Source organism: Sciurus vulgaris (genome assembly GCF_902686455.1).
Source record: "Sciurus vulgaris genome assembly, chromosome: 16".
Lineage (NCBI taxonomy): Eukaryota > Metazoa > Chordata > Mammalia > Rodentia > Sciuridae > Sciurus > Sciurus vulgaris.
Genome location: NC_136477.1, coordinates 3,959,338 through 3,974,466, shown reverse-complemented (window position 1 = coordinate 3,974,466; position 15,129 = coordinate 3,959,338). Strand labels below are relative to the sequence as shown.

The window sequence follows — 15,129 nt, the reverse complement described above, 5'->3', positions numbered from 1 at the left end:
GCTAGGGCCACTTGTGCCCAGTGAGCCCACATTCTGGTGGCCTCACAGCTGACCACTCCCTCAAGGATCCTGGCCAGTTCACGGCACCTCACCAGTGATAGGACCACGCCTGTTCCCTGATGCCAGGTTGTGACATCAGTCATCGTCTGCTGTGTGCAGGGTGCTGGCCAGGTCAGAACTGAGTGTAGGGAGGTCAGTACTGAGCAAAGCAGGAGAAAGTCGCTCTGGGAGCCCGGCACTGGAGGGCAGGGGGTGGGAAGTGTGGAAGACTCACCCCATGCCCTCCAGTGTGCCCAGGCCCCTGCGCTGCCAGAGGAACTGGTTGGCTGGCATGTGTGCAGGCTCTGTGTCCTCAATGCTGCGTCAGACGAGCAGTGTCTTCCAGACCCAGTGGGTCACTGGGACCCAGGAGGTCTGCAGGGCCTGGGAAGCTGCGCGTCCCAGGGATGGTCTAGACAGGCGGGCCCCAGGGGCCCCAGAGCGGGAAGGGCACAGAAACAGGGAGGAGACTCTGCAAAGGGAAGAGTCAAAGGAGCAGGCGCCAGACCACCTTACCTGGGGTGCGTCGCTGCGGCAGCTGCCTCTGATGGCAGCAAGCTCCGGGGAGTGCCCAGCTTCTCCAGAGGCTGTGCCCTGCAGCCAGCTGACACTGGGACCCCCCGCAGGTCCACTGAGTCGCCATCACAGCGAAGCAGTCACTGTCTGCTAAGATAGGTTCTTGCTTCCCCACCCTGGGAGAAGGGCCAATGCATTAGATGGATTCTATTCAGATTATATGACTTTTTGTGTTTTAAATCAAGAAAAAAATAAGCAAAGATCACCTAGCTGCCAGCTGGTGTCAGGGTGGACTGGCGCAATGCAGCTGCAGCTGCAGGCCAGGCTCAGCAGGCCGCGGGCGCCCGTGGTCGGCCTTCCTTTGCTGTAGCTCCTGCCTGACGTGATGGACCTTGACGCAGGGGCATGTGTTGTGGCTCACAGTCCACGACCTCCTGGGCCATGGCTGGGGCCTGGGGCAGCACAGCGTGTTGTGGTGGGTGGAGGAGGCCACTCCCCTCAGCCAGGCGGGAGAGCAAGAGAGGAAGGTCCTGGGGCCCCACGACCCCATGAGCGCACACCAGTGACCTGAGGCCCCCCAGTAGGCCCGGCTCTCACGCATCCCCCACCTGCCCATCCCCTGGCGCCAGCTGGAGACCAAGCCGAACACACACGTTCTGCGGGCCGTTCCAGATCCACGTTGGCACTGCGCCCTCGTCCAAAATCTGCTCCAGATGAGCACGACAGGCTCCTGCGGCAGCCAGGTGGCCGGCTGCTATTTTCAGTGCTGTTCCCACCTCCCCCGTCCCCCTGCCCGCTGCTGGCTTCCCACCGACTCCCCCTCACCCGTCCACCCCTCCTGGATCCAGCACCCCAGCATGACCAGAGCCAGGCTCTGACCTCCACCACAGCCACCCCGGGCTCCCCCGTCCTCCTGTCTCGGTCAGGAACAACCGTCCTTCCAGGTGCTCAGACGCCGGCCCCACCTTGCTGCCCGCCTCCTCCCACGCCTGCCTCCAGTGCTCCTCAGGAAAGGTCCACCATCACCACAGTGTCCTGGTGCTCTCAGCTACTCTCTTGGGGCTTCCAGTCCTCTCTCATGGCAGCTGCCAGTGATCCTAAGGAGAGTCATGCCACTGCTCTGCTCAGAGACCTCCTTGGCTCCAGCCTTCCTTGGGATCAACGCCCAAGTCCTCCCTGTGGTCCACAAGTACCTGCATGACCTGGCCTGTCCCCTCCTCCCCTCCTCTCTTCCCTCTCTCCCCTCCTCCCTCTACTTCAGTTACAGAGGCTCCCTGCTACTGCTCTAACATGCTAGGCTCCTCCTGCCCCTGGGCCTTTGCACAGGCTATGCCCTCCTCCTGGAACGCTATTCCCCACAATGCCTCACTCTCCTCCTTCACGTCCTTTCTCACTGGGTGCTTCCTCAGTAAGCCTTCCTGCCCACCCCACCCTGATTTAAGGTTGCACACCTCCCTCCATCCCCCTTCTCCCTGGAGCTGCCCTCCCCTCTCATGACTCATAACACTGTCTCTCATCTGTATATTTTACCTGCTTCCTGTGGGTCTGTCTCCTAAGAAGGCTCTTCTGGAGGGCAGGGGGTGTTGGCCCTTTGTGGTTACCTCCCCAGCACCTAGAGCAGAGCCTGGCATGAGTCCACCGCAGCACATGCTCGATGAATGGAGGGAGCCCAGCATTTGATGGTCAGCACAGCAAGCCCTGGAGCTCAGAGGAGCTGCCCAGCTGCTGGATGTGGCACAGTGAGGCCCCAACTCAGCCAGTCAGGAGCCAGTGTCAGGCAGGCTCACCCCAAACGCAGTCACGAACTGCATACTGACATTTCGGGCAACGAGGGCCCATGCACAGGGCTGTGTATCCCATGCGGCCGCCTGGGTGCACAGCAAGGTGCTGTCTGCACGGAGATCAAAGGACGCATCTCCCCAGCTTATGCTGTTGCTGAGGGACGCGGGACTGTAGTGGGAGCGAGGGCCTTGGAGGACGAGGGTGAGCTGAACATGTAGTCTGGACGCAAGCCCCTGCCTTCCCGTGTGAAGGAAGGACACCCGTCCACAGGGGCCGTGGCTGCAGAGCCAGCACCGCCAGGTGGGCTTGGCGCTTGGGGTCTTCACCTTAAAAAGCAGCGCTTGAGCTTCACCCAAGAGGCGAGCAGCCCTGACCCATCGCCGCCAGGGGGGTCGGGTCGGCGAGTAGCGTGTCTCCGAAAGTGTTCCTGCGTTCCGCTGATGTCGACACAGAGAGCGCAGGCCAGACAGGCCGTAGAGGGCCCTGACCCTGCAAGGCCACCTTGTCCAGCCCCATTGGCTCTCGAGGATCCCAAGGCCCCTCAGGCCGGTGGGCGGATTATCTGCAGCGGGCCAGGCAGACACACCATCAGGAGGACAAGCTCACGGGGGCACTTGCTTGGCCGGACGTGATGCTGGGCACTGGTCCCCAAGGCATGATCTGCAGCTGGTACCCTGGAGCCACTCACAATGGCCACCATGGTGTAGACCCCAGGCAGAGCCTGGAGATGCGTCAGAACTCAGCCTGACCGGCCCTCCCAGAGCATCCATCAGAGTAGCCATCAGAGCAGAAGAGAGGACCGTCACGTCGTCCTGAGTGACCTGCTCCACGGAGCTGGCCGGTTCTGCATGTCACCTCCTCCAGAGGGCTTGTCAAGATAGCCAGCACCCACCATGACCCTGACAGCGCTGCGCCCTTGATTCTGTGTCATGGGTGACGGCAGCGGGGCCCTCCTTGCCAAGCCTCTCCTCCGACGTGCGAAGCAGTTGCGTCCAGCTGGCCCGACTGGCTGCTTTCCCGGGTTATGTGCAGACCACCACCACGAAACTGTCCACTGGTACCTGAGAATCTCAGGTCACCGCCATTTGGCTCCTGCCCAGCGGGCCGTCGTGTTTAGGCCCTCAGGATGGTGGGCTGCTGGCCCTGCTCCCACCACCCCCGAAGGTGGCCTCAAATGCGTCTTTCTGGCCCATTCGTGGGGTGACACGGGGGAGCTGTCCCTGGCCTCAGTACCCAGACACTGTCTGCTGCCCTGTCCCCTTTCCACTCAGGCACCCCATCCTTATCCTTCAGTCCGTCTATCTTGTCTGTCATTCCTTGACATCTTGGGAGTCCTGGGGGACAAACAGGAGCGGCCGCCTCACCTCTGCCCTGGTGGATTGCTTGTCCAGGGGAGATGAGTGTCCATAAGCCCAGGCCCAATTCCAGACTGCGAAAGGAGCCCTGGAAAGCCAGCGGCTCCAGGCCCCAGCGGCAGCCTCAGCCAGCCCTGCGCCAGGTGGCAATAAGACGCCAGGGGCAGCAGACAGCGCGGTTACCCCGCTGCTCCTGGCCCTGCACGGCTCCCAACAGCCAGCCCCCTCCCAACCCTGAGGCGCCACTACCTCCCTGGAGCAGGGACACGGGAGGGGCAGGGGTCCCCACTTGGGCACTGAGGCTGCCCGGGCGTGTGGAGCAGGGCCGTGTCCCAGCAGTAAGAAGTCAGAGCCCCCGAGGTTCGGCTGGACTGGCTTGGTCCTGAGGTTACATGGAGTGACAGAGCTCAGGGACAAGGGAGGCCCTGGCCAGAGAGGCTCTGAGAGGAAACAGGCGCCCACCTCCATGGTGTCAGCAGAGGGCAAGGAGGGACGTGGGGAGGTGAAGCTGAGGTGTGGAACAGTCTCCTGGGCCCATCCTGCTGCCCCGTGCACAGCCCTCTGTCCCGGCCACACCCATCCTCCCACCTCCCTTGGGTGGGGGCCACAGCACCCACACTGGACAGATGAGATGGACAGCTGCTAATTAGCCATCGGTGGTCACAGCCTGGGAAGGGGACGTTGCAGTACACAGAGGGCCACACGAGGGGTCCACATCCAGGTGTGGGGACAGGAGGGAGAGGTGGCCCTGGTTCCCACAGAGGAAGCGCTGGGCTTGTTTGCTCTGCAGCTGGCAGGGAACCGAGAGCCAGGACTGCAGGATGAGCAGGGACCTAGCCCGAGGGTCCCTTCAGCAGGGGGCTTCTCTCCTGCAGACTGGCGGGAGGGCAGAGGTCTGCAAAGCCCTCCGTTCGCCCAAGGCAGTGCAAGGCACAAGGGCCACACTCCTGCCCTGCTCCTAACGCAGAGGGCCTGTGCTTGGCTCCCGCTTGGCCACCCAGCTGTCTTGGCAGCTTCGTGTTATAGTCTGTGCTCCTGCCCAGACGCCTCTTCAGCTGGGCCTTCCACCCTTGCCCACCTCCGCCTGCCAACTTTCCAGGATGGAGGCTGAAGGAGGACCGGTGAGGGGAGAGCCACCGTGGTCCTGAAGGATGCAGGATGCAGGGTGGGGGGCTCAGGGGGTGGGGAGCAGGGTGGGGAGCCTCCCGCGGGCATCTGAGACAGGCGGGGCTCCGGCCCTGGCGCCTTGCCGCTGGCTGGACCTGAGCAGCTCAGGGCCCTTGGTGAGGGTGGCTGCCGCGTGGGCTGTGGCTCTCCTGGCTGGACCATGGCCTCGGCAGTACCCTCGGCCTCTGCCCTTTGGCCTCTCGCCCAGACCCAGCAGGCGGTGTCGTGTTGGAGGACCACCACGCTCGGGCAGGCAGGGTGTGGCGCCCTGGTCCACCGTGGTTCCGTCCCTGCTTGCTGGGAGTGCAGGCTCCGCCTTGGCCTGCCCGTGTTGCCTGGCTCAGAACTGCCCTGTGTCCTGTGGGCTGAGGAGGCGTGTGTCTCAGGGGCGCGTGATGAAGTGAGGCCCTGCAGCCGAACCTAGTCCTGGGTCCTGTGCTGACGCACAAGCCAGGGAGCCGAGAGCGGGCCGGCCCAGGGCGGAGACGAAGGAAGGAAGGAGAAGCAGCCATCTGCTGATGCGCCCGGAGAGGGCAGCGCCGCAGCCAGGGCGGCTTTGGCCCTGGCGGTTGCTAGGAGAGAGAGCGAGTCCTTCAGGCCCAAGCCCCCGTGGCAGTTGGTCCTGGGTTCTGAAGGCCTCATGTCCCTCTCTCCAGCTCCAGTGGCTGCTGGACAATTACGAAACCGCCGAGGGCGTGAGCCTGCCCAGAAGCTCCCTGTACAGCCACTACCTCCGGCACTGCCAGGAGCACAAGCTGGACCCGGTGAACGCCGCGTCCTTCGGGAAGCTGATCCGCTCTGTGTTCATGGGCCTGCGGACCCGGCGGCTGGGGACCAGGTGCGTAGGCGGGGGCCGAGCCCCTGGGGCTTGCGGACCCCGCCCTGCTCCCCTCCCCCTTTTTCCAGAAGTGGGCTTCTTGGCACCTGGGGCCTCCTGCAGAGGTGCCCTGACCCATAGCCCTGCGGGTGAACTTGGACCCGTGGACCCGTTCTTTTCCTTCAGACGCCGAGCGTGGGACTTGAGGTTCCCTGAGGGGTCCCTCTGCCTGAAGTCTCTCACAATGGCGAGTGTTGGTGTTGCTGGGAAGGCAGCCCCTGGGTTGTCTGGCAGAGCCGGACCCGCTGTTTCCCGATACCTGGCCCACCTCCCATGTCCTCTTGCTGGCCAGCAGCAGCGAAGCACCACGGGCCCTGGCCTCCTCCCCAGCAGTGCCAGCTCCCTTCCTCGGAGGAAACGGCTGCACTGCCAGGTCCCAGCTGGTGGCCCAGAGCATCCATGAGGTGACCCTGTGGCAGGCCAGGCTTGGCATCTGCCATGACACCGGCAGCAGTGGTGGCAGGCCCTTGTGTACTCAGAGCAGTAGGCAGCACCATGCAGGGGGCCCAAGAGAGCCAGCGATGATTCCCCAGCAGGGGACCTGCAGATGGAGGGGACTGGCCTGGTTTGCTCACTGCAGGACTTCTCAGAGCCTTCGTTGTACTTAAAAAGAGGGACTCCCCATGAGGGGCTGGTGGGTGCAGAACGTCCCAAGCAACTGGGGGCCTAAGATGAGGTGCGGGAGCTGAGCCTGGGCTGTCTGCTCCAGGGGCAACTCCAAGTACCACTACTACGGCATCCGCCTCAAGCCAGACTCCCCACTGAACCGGCTGCAGGAGGACACGCAGTACATGGCCATGCGGCAGCAGCCCCTGCACCAGAAGCCCAGGTGGGTGACGTCCCCTGCTGCGGGGTAAGGGCTGGGTCCCCTTGGAGAGTTAGGAGGGAAGTTTCCTGAAGGTGACACTCGTGTGGGCCAGGCAGGGACGTCTACTGCCCACCGGCTCCAGTGTCCTGGCTGCCAGGACTCGCAGCTCAGCTCAGCGCAGTGAGGCCAGCAAGGTCCAGCAGCCTGGCCAGCCTCTGGCAATGAGCAGTTTCCAGGGCCTTACATTTAGTGGAGAATAGAGTCCGCACCCACTTGGCCCCCACGGCCCACTGACCACCTGCTCTGACATGTCCTCACCACCGGCGCCCTTAGCGCGCGTCCCACTTGCCCTGCTGTGCTGTGTTCTGAACGAACGTCCAGCGAGACACCACGTCTCCACCATGACAGCACCACGGAGGGGAGTCACAGCCTCCCTGTCCTCTGTGTCCCCTCCCCTCCCAGCCCCAGGCAACCGTCTCCACAGTCTGGCCTTTTCCAGACTCTCAGAGTCTGGAAACCCCAGATCTTCGCTGATCCCTGAAGTTAAGGGAGTAGGACTGCGCAGCAAACAGGCCGACCGCCGGAAGCGGAGCTGCCCCGTGCAGGTCACTGCTCCCTCCAGTGCTGGAAAGGCAGGGTCCTTTTCTGGAACACTCTGTCCTGTGTGCGTCACAAACTTCACCAGCCTTTAAGGCGAACCCTTGGCCACACAGGACTGCTGGCTCTGGTGACTGGTGACGAGAGGCAGAGTTGACCTGGGCCTTCACTCCTGGGCCCCCAGTTTAGGGCTTCACTCCAGGGTCACCTGTCAGCAGCTTCAGTGCGCCCCTGCCCCACAGCCAAGGCATACAGCTGAGCCCTCGGGAGCCAGAGTGGCGAAGGGGCCTCGCCCATCCTGACCTTCCTGCCCTCACAAGGGGCCCTGTCCCTTCTTTGGTTTGGCTTTGGCCCCTGGCAGACACCTGCCACTCTCCATTCTGGGAAGTGTCATTTCGAGAGCAGCTCACACATGGGACAGGTTCATGGCACTGGGAAGCCACCACCTGTACAGGAGGTTCACACACACCCAACTGGCACTCCTCCACCCTGCCGTGAGGCCCAGCCCCACTGCCCACTAGGAACAGGTGCAGCCAGCTTGGGCACAGCCCTCCCCGGCATATCCCCCTGCACAGCGTCTGGGGAGACCTCCCTCCGTGGTCCTATCTCTCGGTGTGCCGCCTGGACAGGCCGCCTCTGCCTTCTGGCTTTCGCTTCCTCCAGGCCATATGACAGTAAGATGCCCAGGAGTCCAGGTACACACGGAGACGGGAGGGAGATGGGCACGCTCACAACCCGAGTGTCCCCAGCAGGTCAGTGGGCACCCTGTTCCCCGACAGCGGAGCATGAGTCAGCCTTAGGAAGGAAGGGCACCCGCCACGTGCTCCAACAGGGATGGACCCCAGGACACTGCAGTGACATGAGCCAGACACCAAGGACATGCTGCAGGGTTCACTCAGGAGGTCCATGGGGGGCACAGGAGACTGGAGGGGACGGGAGTCAGTGTTGAATGGGACAGAGCCACTCAGGGAAATGAGAAAGTTCTGGAGACAGACAGTGGTAAGGGCTGCTCCGCCTCCTGAGCCCTCACTGCCACTGAACTGTGCTTAGAAACTGCTCGTGGGTGTTTTGCTGTCACGTGGTTTGACAGTACCTAAAATAATTCTTCACACGTGCACATCCCAGACCGAGCCCTGCCCAGCCCTGCTCCTCAGGCCTTCCCAGACACTGCTGCTGGGGCCTTATGGAGGCACTTGTGTCCCCTGCCCAGGTACCGACCAGCCCAGAAGACGGACAGCCTTGGGGATAGCAGCTCCCACAGCAGCCTGCACAGCACGCCCGAGCAGGCCGTGGCGGCACAGAGCCAGCACCACCAGCAGTACATAGGTGAGCGGTGCAGCAGCGGCGCGCTGCCCGTGGGGGCCTGTGCCCCTAGGTGGAGAGTTCCAGGTGGACTTTCTTTCCAGCATCCCTGGGGTTTTTAAATAATCATCTTTGCCAGATAAATTAATATATTAAGTGACCATCAGAAAAATGAGTCAATAAAAGATAGTGTCGCTTAAACCCTGAGCTTGGGTGCACAGGCTTCGGCTCTGTCCTGGGTCTTCTTCCCGCCTCCCTGGGCAGCCCCGCCCTCTCTCCCGGGCCTGTGCATGGGCCCCCTTGGGAGGCGTGCCAGTATCGGCATCAGACTGCAGACCCTTCCGCTCCCAGGGAGCTGGACTGTATTTGTTTTGAGTCTGGACAGACCCTCCTAGGTTGTTTCCAAGCAGGATTGTGCTGGTGCCTGTCTGTACCCAGGAGGCCACCACGGGTCAGCCACGTTTGGCCTCCTCCCAACATGCGCTGCCCTGGCTGGCCCCATGAGTGCCCGTGGGCTCCGTCCTTCCTGCACCACAGTGGTGAGGATTGAGGTTTCATGCTCTCTCTGTGCCCAGCTGGGACTCGGGTACATCTGTGAGCTTAGTTAGCATCCCTGGGATGTGACCATACTGTCCCCATTTTGTACTCGAGAAAACCGAAACCTTTATAGAAGTCGCCAGCCACTCGAGGGAGCCCGGATGCTGCCCAGGAGCAGCCCCGGCACAGGGGCTTCTGCAGCTGCGTGTTGCCTGTTCTGACCTCCCTACTCCTCCCCAGATGTCTCCCACGTCTTCCCGGAGTTCCCGGCCCCCGACCTGGGCAGCGTGCTGCTTCAGGAGAGCATCACACTGCATGACATCAAGGCCCTGCAGCTGGTGTACAGACGGCACTGTGAGGTGACTGCCCCGAGCCCCAGCCTTCCGAGGGGGCGGCTCGCAGCCCTCGGGTCCCTTGTAGAACGCCAGGCATGGCGTGAGGCGGCAGGAGACCTGAGCCCACCCACAGTAGTCCTGGCTGCGTGCCGTGTGCCCCAGGACACAGGGAGTCAGGCCTTACCGTGTGCTCTGGGCCAACCAGCCACTTCCACTCCTAGGCGACCCTGGACGTTGTCACCAACCTGCAGTTCCACTACATCGAGAAGCTGTGGCTTTCCTTCTGGAACGCAAAAGCCTGCTCCAGCGAGGGCCCTGCCTCCCTGCCCGCCAGGTGACAGCCCATCCCCGTTCATAGGCCCACAGACCATTGTTTGCTGGTGGCCGTGGGTGACCCACAAATGTTCAGCTCCCCAAGAACAGGGGCTCAGACACCTCCTCTGCCTACGGAGCTTTTAGACTTCCTGTAGTTAAGTCAGACTGTTCAATGGAGGATTCCAGAGGTGTCTGTGACCCCCTGCTGCAGGGAGACACGTCACATGGGCCACAGACAGTGACGGGGACAGTGTGGATACTGGGGGAAATCCAGAGGCGCTCCACGGTGGCCTCTCACATCGCATCTGAGGGGCAGGGCAGCGCCCTGGGTCCTGGGAGCGACCCTCAGAGGCCTGTGCCCGCTCACTGCTGGGTCCTCACGCTCTGGTCTGCCTGTAGCTGGGCAGCCTCCAGACCGGACGAGGCTCACCTGTCTATCCATCCCTCCACAGTGACGAACAGCCAGAAGGCACCGTCCTCCCCAAGGACAAGCTCATCTCCCTGTGTAAACATGACCCCGTCCTCAAGTGGATGAGGAGTTGCGACCACATCCTGTACCAGGCGCTGGTGGAGATCCTCATCCCCGACGTGCTGAGGCCGGTCCCCAGTAAGAGACCGGGCCCCCAACGCCTGCCTCCTTGCCGCCCCTCTCTGCCCTTTGTCACCTGCACACGTGCCGCCCCCTCCCGCCCCTTCCAGGCCCACACCCTCAGCGCCTTGGAGGAGAGCCACTGCTCAGGGACCCTGGAGTCTCCTCCTTGCCTGCAAATTTGCCCTCGTTTCTGACCCAAGGTGTCAGTTGGTGGCTATAGTGAGCTCTGCCAGCTGTCAGGACACTGTCCAGGGCAGGCCAGGCCAGGCTGAATGCATTCTGGAAGATTCGCTGGAGGGCATGTGAGTGGCCCAGTGGCCTCTGAGAGTAGCCTGGTCATGGCTCTGCTGTTGCTGTGGGGGAGCAGCAACTGAGGGCCATGTAAAGTTGTCACCCCCCCCTAGTCCTGAGGATGTGCCAGCACCTGCAGTCCTTGGTTTCCTGTATGAATGGGGACATTCCCTATGTGGAAAAGGAGTGGCCCAGGTGGCAGCCACAGCCTTGGCAGCCTGCTGGGTCGGGGACTGCCCTCTATCCCCAGCCAGATCCACACGGGACCCAGCATGCACTGAGACCCACCGCTGCCCCCAGCACTGTGGGATCCCTGGCTTTTGCCCGCAGTGTCCCCAGAGGACATGGGGATGGGGTCAGAGTGATAGGGCACAATGAGGAGCATGTGAGCCTCTGCGGGTAGGCCTGCTCCAGGGCCTCTGCCACCCAACGGGCCGTCGTGCCAGCCCAGGCCAAGTGCCTATGGTCCCGAGGGAAGAGGCAGCGCACTGAGAGGGCACCAGGTTGAGCCTGGAGGGCGATGTTTACATGCTCGGCTGGCACAGGGCGAGTCTGGGTCCTACCGACTGCTGGCTGCTTTCTGCCAGGAGACCTGAGGGCCCAGCGCTGAGTCTTGAGAGGAGAGGCGAGGCGGGCAGAGCTCCCGTTTCCTGTTTCCTTTGCTCCTTGCCCATTTCCTGTTGTGAGCCACTTCCCCGTCAGCAATGAGGGCCGGCCTTCTCTAGGGTGGGGTCCTGGGTGCTGCAGGTTGCTGAGCTGCCATCCTGGCTTCCACCCACTCCGTGCCTGGAGTTCCCCTTTGCGATAGTCACAGATGTCCTCAGATATTGCCCAATGTCCCCTGGAGCAGAGTCACTCGAGTGAGAATCACTGTCCTCGGCAGATGGGCAGCAGCAAAGGGCACTTCCCTGGCTCTCACCAGGCCTCTTCTCTAGGCGCCCGGACCCCAGTGGGCTTCGGGCTGCCTGGTGTCCCTTCTCTGCAGCTCTCCTCCACAGGCGGGGTCTCCTGCACTGCATGCCGGCGGGTGGGGGCACCCCATAGTCCTCACTGTCCACCTCTGGCTTGTGTCTCCAGGTACCTTGACACAGGCCATTCGTAATTTTGCCAAGAGCTTAGAAGGCTGGTTGACAAATGCCATGAGTGACTTCCCGCAGCAGGTCATCCAGACCAAGGTAACGCCAGGCTTGGGTCTGGGCCCCCAGCCCTTGGCTGGGGGGACAGCTGTGGCCACAGGCCCCAGAGACCCCTCAGGCCCTGTGCTGTGCGGGAGGGGGCGAGGGGGTGGGAGAGGGCTCCCCTACCCAGCTGCAGAGAAACCTGTGGACCACGGTGCCCGAGTGAGCGGCTTCCTGTCCCTGTCAGGAGGGCACCTGGCCCTCCCAGGAGCCTGGAGGGTGCTGGCCGGGCAGCCGTGACAGGCGTCGCCCAGCCTTCAACCCGGTTGTGTCCGTGGTCGTCATGGGAGGGGTCGCATCTCCTCACTATCGCCCTGTTGTTACCATCCTGGCCACAAATCAAAGTTTTAAGGAAGAGATTTTGCCTATGTGTGAAAAAGAGAAAGACCGCGTGGCCTTCGGGGGCATTTCTAAACAGCTGGGCCTCCGGCCGCCCCTGCTGGGTTGGTCTGCTAGGCCTGCAGCCGTCAGGCCTCAGAGAGCGTGCGAGCTGCCAAGCGTGTGTTGTGAGTTCGCACTCCCAGGCCACACCCCAAGTGTCTGACCCAGAAGTGCCCAGGAATCTGCATTTCCAACATGCAAAGGGATTCTAGAAGGGGTCACAGCTCCGCCATCGTGAGGCTGCCAGCGGTGCGGGCCGGGCTGCCCCTCCACTCGTGCCTGCTCTCCTGGTCTTTGCTATACAGAGCAGGGCCATCTTCTCAGCTGCATGGCTCTGTCCTGCCGCCTTCCTGCAGGGAACAGCAGAGCCCCACCTGCCACCAGCTCCCCAGCCCTGTGGCACCTGGCTGATCCCCACCGTCCTCTCTCAGGTGGGTGTTGTCAGTGCCTTTGCCCAAACTCTGCGGAGATACACATCCCTCAACCACCTGGCCCAGGCAGCCCGGGCCGTGCTGCAGAACACATCCCAAATCAACCAGATGCTCAGCGACCTCAACCGCGTGGACTTCGCCAACGTGCAGGTGACTTTCTCAGACATGGTTCCCCCCGATCTGGGACAGGATGGGGCCGAATTGCAGAGAGGCCGTGACTTCAGGGTCCTCCCCACACACTGGCCTTGGCCTCCCACCTCTAGGAAAACCAGGAGTCCCACAACTTCAGCCCACCACGAACCCGCCTGACCCAGGCTTCCGCCGCATGAAACGGGTCCCAGGTCAGAGCCTGCTGAGGCCACCAAGGTCCCCGGTGGCTCCATTCCATGATCTCGCAGGCGCCTTTCCATACGGGAGCTCCCAGCCTCCTGGGGCAGGGCCACACTCACGGCCCTGCCACACTGTGGCCGTCCTCACGGCTCTGCAGGTGGCGCCTGCAGCTCCGCATCACCTCACTTCCACCCTGAATTTCTCTGTTAAGCGAATGCACGCACACACGCACACGCACATGCACACACGCACATACACTTGAAAGCAAAACAGGTGGCGAACAGGCCTTGGTCCAGGAGGCCCGGTGTGCGCCCTGGGAGCCGGCAGGCCCCGCTATGGCCCTCCTGCCACTGAAGCCAGGGGCTGAAGACGCAGGGGCAGGGGCGCCAAGCTCAGGGGTGGGGCATGCGCTGAGTGTGTGAGGCCCCGGTGCCAGCCCAGAACGGCCGGAGCCGTGCTCGGGTCTGGGGGCTACAGTGCCAGGGTCCTGGCGGCCCTGTCCGAGTTGGTGCCGGCGCCCGTCCCGTGCTGTCTGCAGGAGCAGGCCTCGTGGGTGTGCCAGTGTGAGGAGAGCGTGGTGCAGCGGCTGGAGCAGGATTTCAAGCTGACCCTACAGCAGCAGAGCTCGCTGGACCAGTGGGCCAGCTGGCTGGACAACGTGGTGACCCAGGTGCTCAGGCAGCACGCCGGCAGCCCCAGCTTCCCCAAGGCCGCCCGGCAGTTCCTGCTCAAGTGGTCCTTCTACAGGTAAGCTGTCCCCACCTGGGAGAAGCCTCCCTCGACCACCTGGCCAGCGCTCCACCCCCACAGAGGAGGGGCAGCCCCCACGCCCGCCCCAGGCTTGGACAGGTTGCGACAGGTGACTCCACAGAACGCCCGCACGCAGGACCCTAGCCTGGCCTGGCCAGCCCACAAAACTGCCATGGCAGGAAGCCAATATAAGACAAAAAAGTGGGACGAAAGAAACAGGTTAGATCAAAGGCTCAATCCAGGAGGTTCAACGTCTGGCCGAGAGGAATCTTTAAAAGGAGAGAGAAAATGGAGGAAAAGAAAACACTAAAATCATGATCAAGAAACTTCAGCGCTCCCCCGGTTGTGGGTTTGAGTTCGAGGCCGAGGGTGCGGGTCGCATCCACCACAGATAGGAAGGCCCAGAAAAGAACCATGTCCGCGCCGAGCAGCTGACCCTTCTTCTCATGACTCTCCTGACACTGCAGTACCACCACTGTCACAGCGTTGGCACGGAGTGGGCGTCGTAGGTCATCGAGAGAAGATTCAGTCTGCAGGAAGACCCGTGTGACGTGAGGGACATCTGCAGGTGTCCGTGTCCTCTGGGCCTGCAAGCAATTTTCCAAGGATGCGAAGGGACACCTGTGTCTCAGGCCCAAGGGCACAGTCTCCAGACTGAAGAGACTGCCTGGTGCCCAGCACAGTGAGGAAGGCCTCGCTCCCCAGGGACCCTCCCTGAAACCTCAGCACCCAAGGTTAAGAGACCGTCGGAAAAGCTTCCAAAGAGAAAAGAGTGGGCAAGGGGCGGGAGCTGGACCAGGCTTCTGAGAGCAGCCTGGAGGCTGGACGGCAGCGAGCCGCACAGTGCAGGCCGGGCAGGAGCACCCGCTGGAGGAAGGGCCAGCCTCTGACCCAGTCCGCTACTCCCTGGGAGCGCGGGTCTCACTGAGTGAGGAGTATGTGGGAAGGTCAGCTTCACGTCAAGGAGGCAGTGATCCCCAGGAACAGGGTAGGTGTCCTGGGCCCAGCTGTTGGTAGCTGCCCATAGGCAGAGCAAGCTTGCTGCCCCCAGGGATGCACCCCGTGACCTCAGCCACTTGGGCCTGCGGCAGGAGGACCGCAGACTCGAAGATGCCTGGGCAACTTGGCCAGACACTGCCTCCCGCAAACGGAAAGGGGTGGGGTGCGGCTCAGTAGGAGAGCACCCCTGGCTCAGCGCCCAGCTCTGCAAACAGAATACCCCAAAGCCTTGCTGACCCCCAAGCTGGCCACCTGGCTCTGGCTCCTCCCGCCCTGCCCTGCCCAGTGCCACCAAGCTGTCACACTCGCCCTCCCCCCGCCCAGGTGGCCAAGGAAGCTCTGAATAAAATGCCATGTCCCTGACACCCTCCACTCCGCGGGCCGCGCTGGTCCACGGCGCCGCCTCGCTGCCGCCTTGCTGTCTGCTGACTTGCTCGTCTCCTCCATGAGCAAGCCTGTCTCCTGGGAGCAGGCACAGAGCTGCTGTCCCTGCTCCACCCCAGCGCCTAAATGGTGGTGGGCAGATGGGCAAGAGGGCAAGTCCTCA

At 62.7% G+C, this 15,129-nt stretch overlaps 1 protein-coding gene across 10 annotated transcripts in view; it reads left to right on the top strand.

The window, feature by feature from the left end:
- RFX2 (regulatory factor X2) overlaps positions 1-15,129 on the top strand; it is a 79,805-nt gene that overhangs the window by 61,729 nt on the left and 2,947 nt on the right. For 9 of the 10 annotated variants that reach the window (XM_079115308.1, XM_079115311.1, XM_079115312.1 and 6 more), the window contains 9 exons: positions 5,516-5,697; positions 6,446-6,565; positions 8,352-8,467; positions 9,221-9,339; positions 9,537-9,649; positions 10,083-10,237; positions 11,591-11,688; positions 12,504-12,653; positions 13,372-13,580. In XM_079115308.1, the coding sequence (XP_078971434.1) occupies positions 5,516-5,697; positions 6,446-6,565; positions 8,352-8,467; positions 9,221-9,339; positions 9,537-9,649; positions 10,083-10,237; positions 11,591-11,688; positions 12,504-12,653; positions 13,372-13,580 (1,262 nt within the window). The other variant, XM_079115316.1, reaches the window with a different exon arrangement.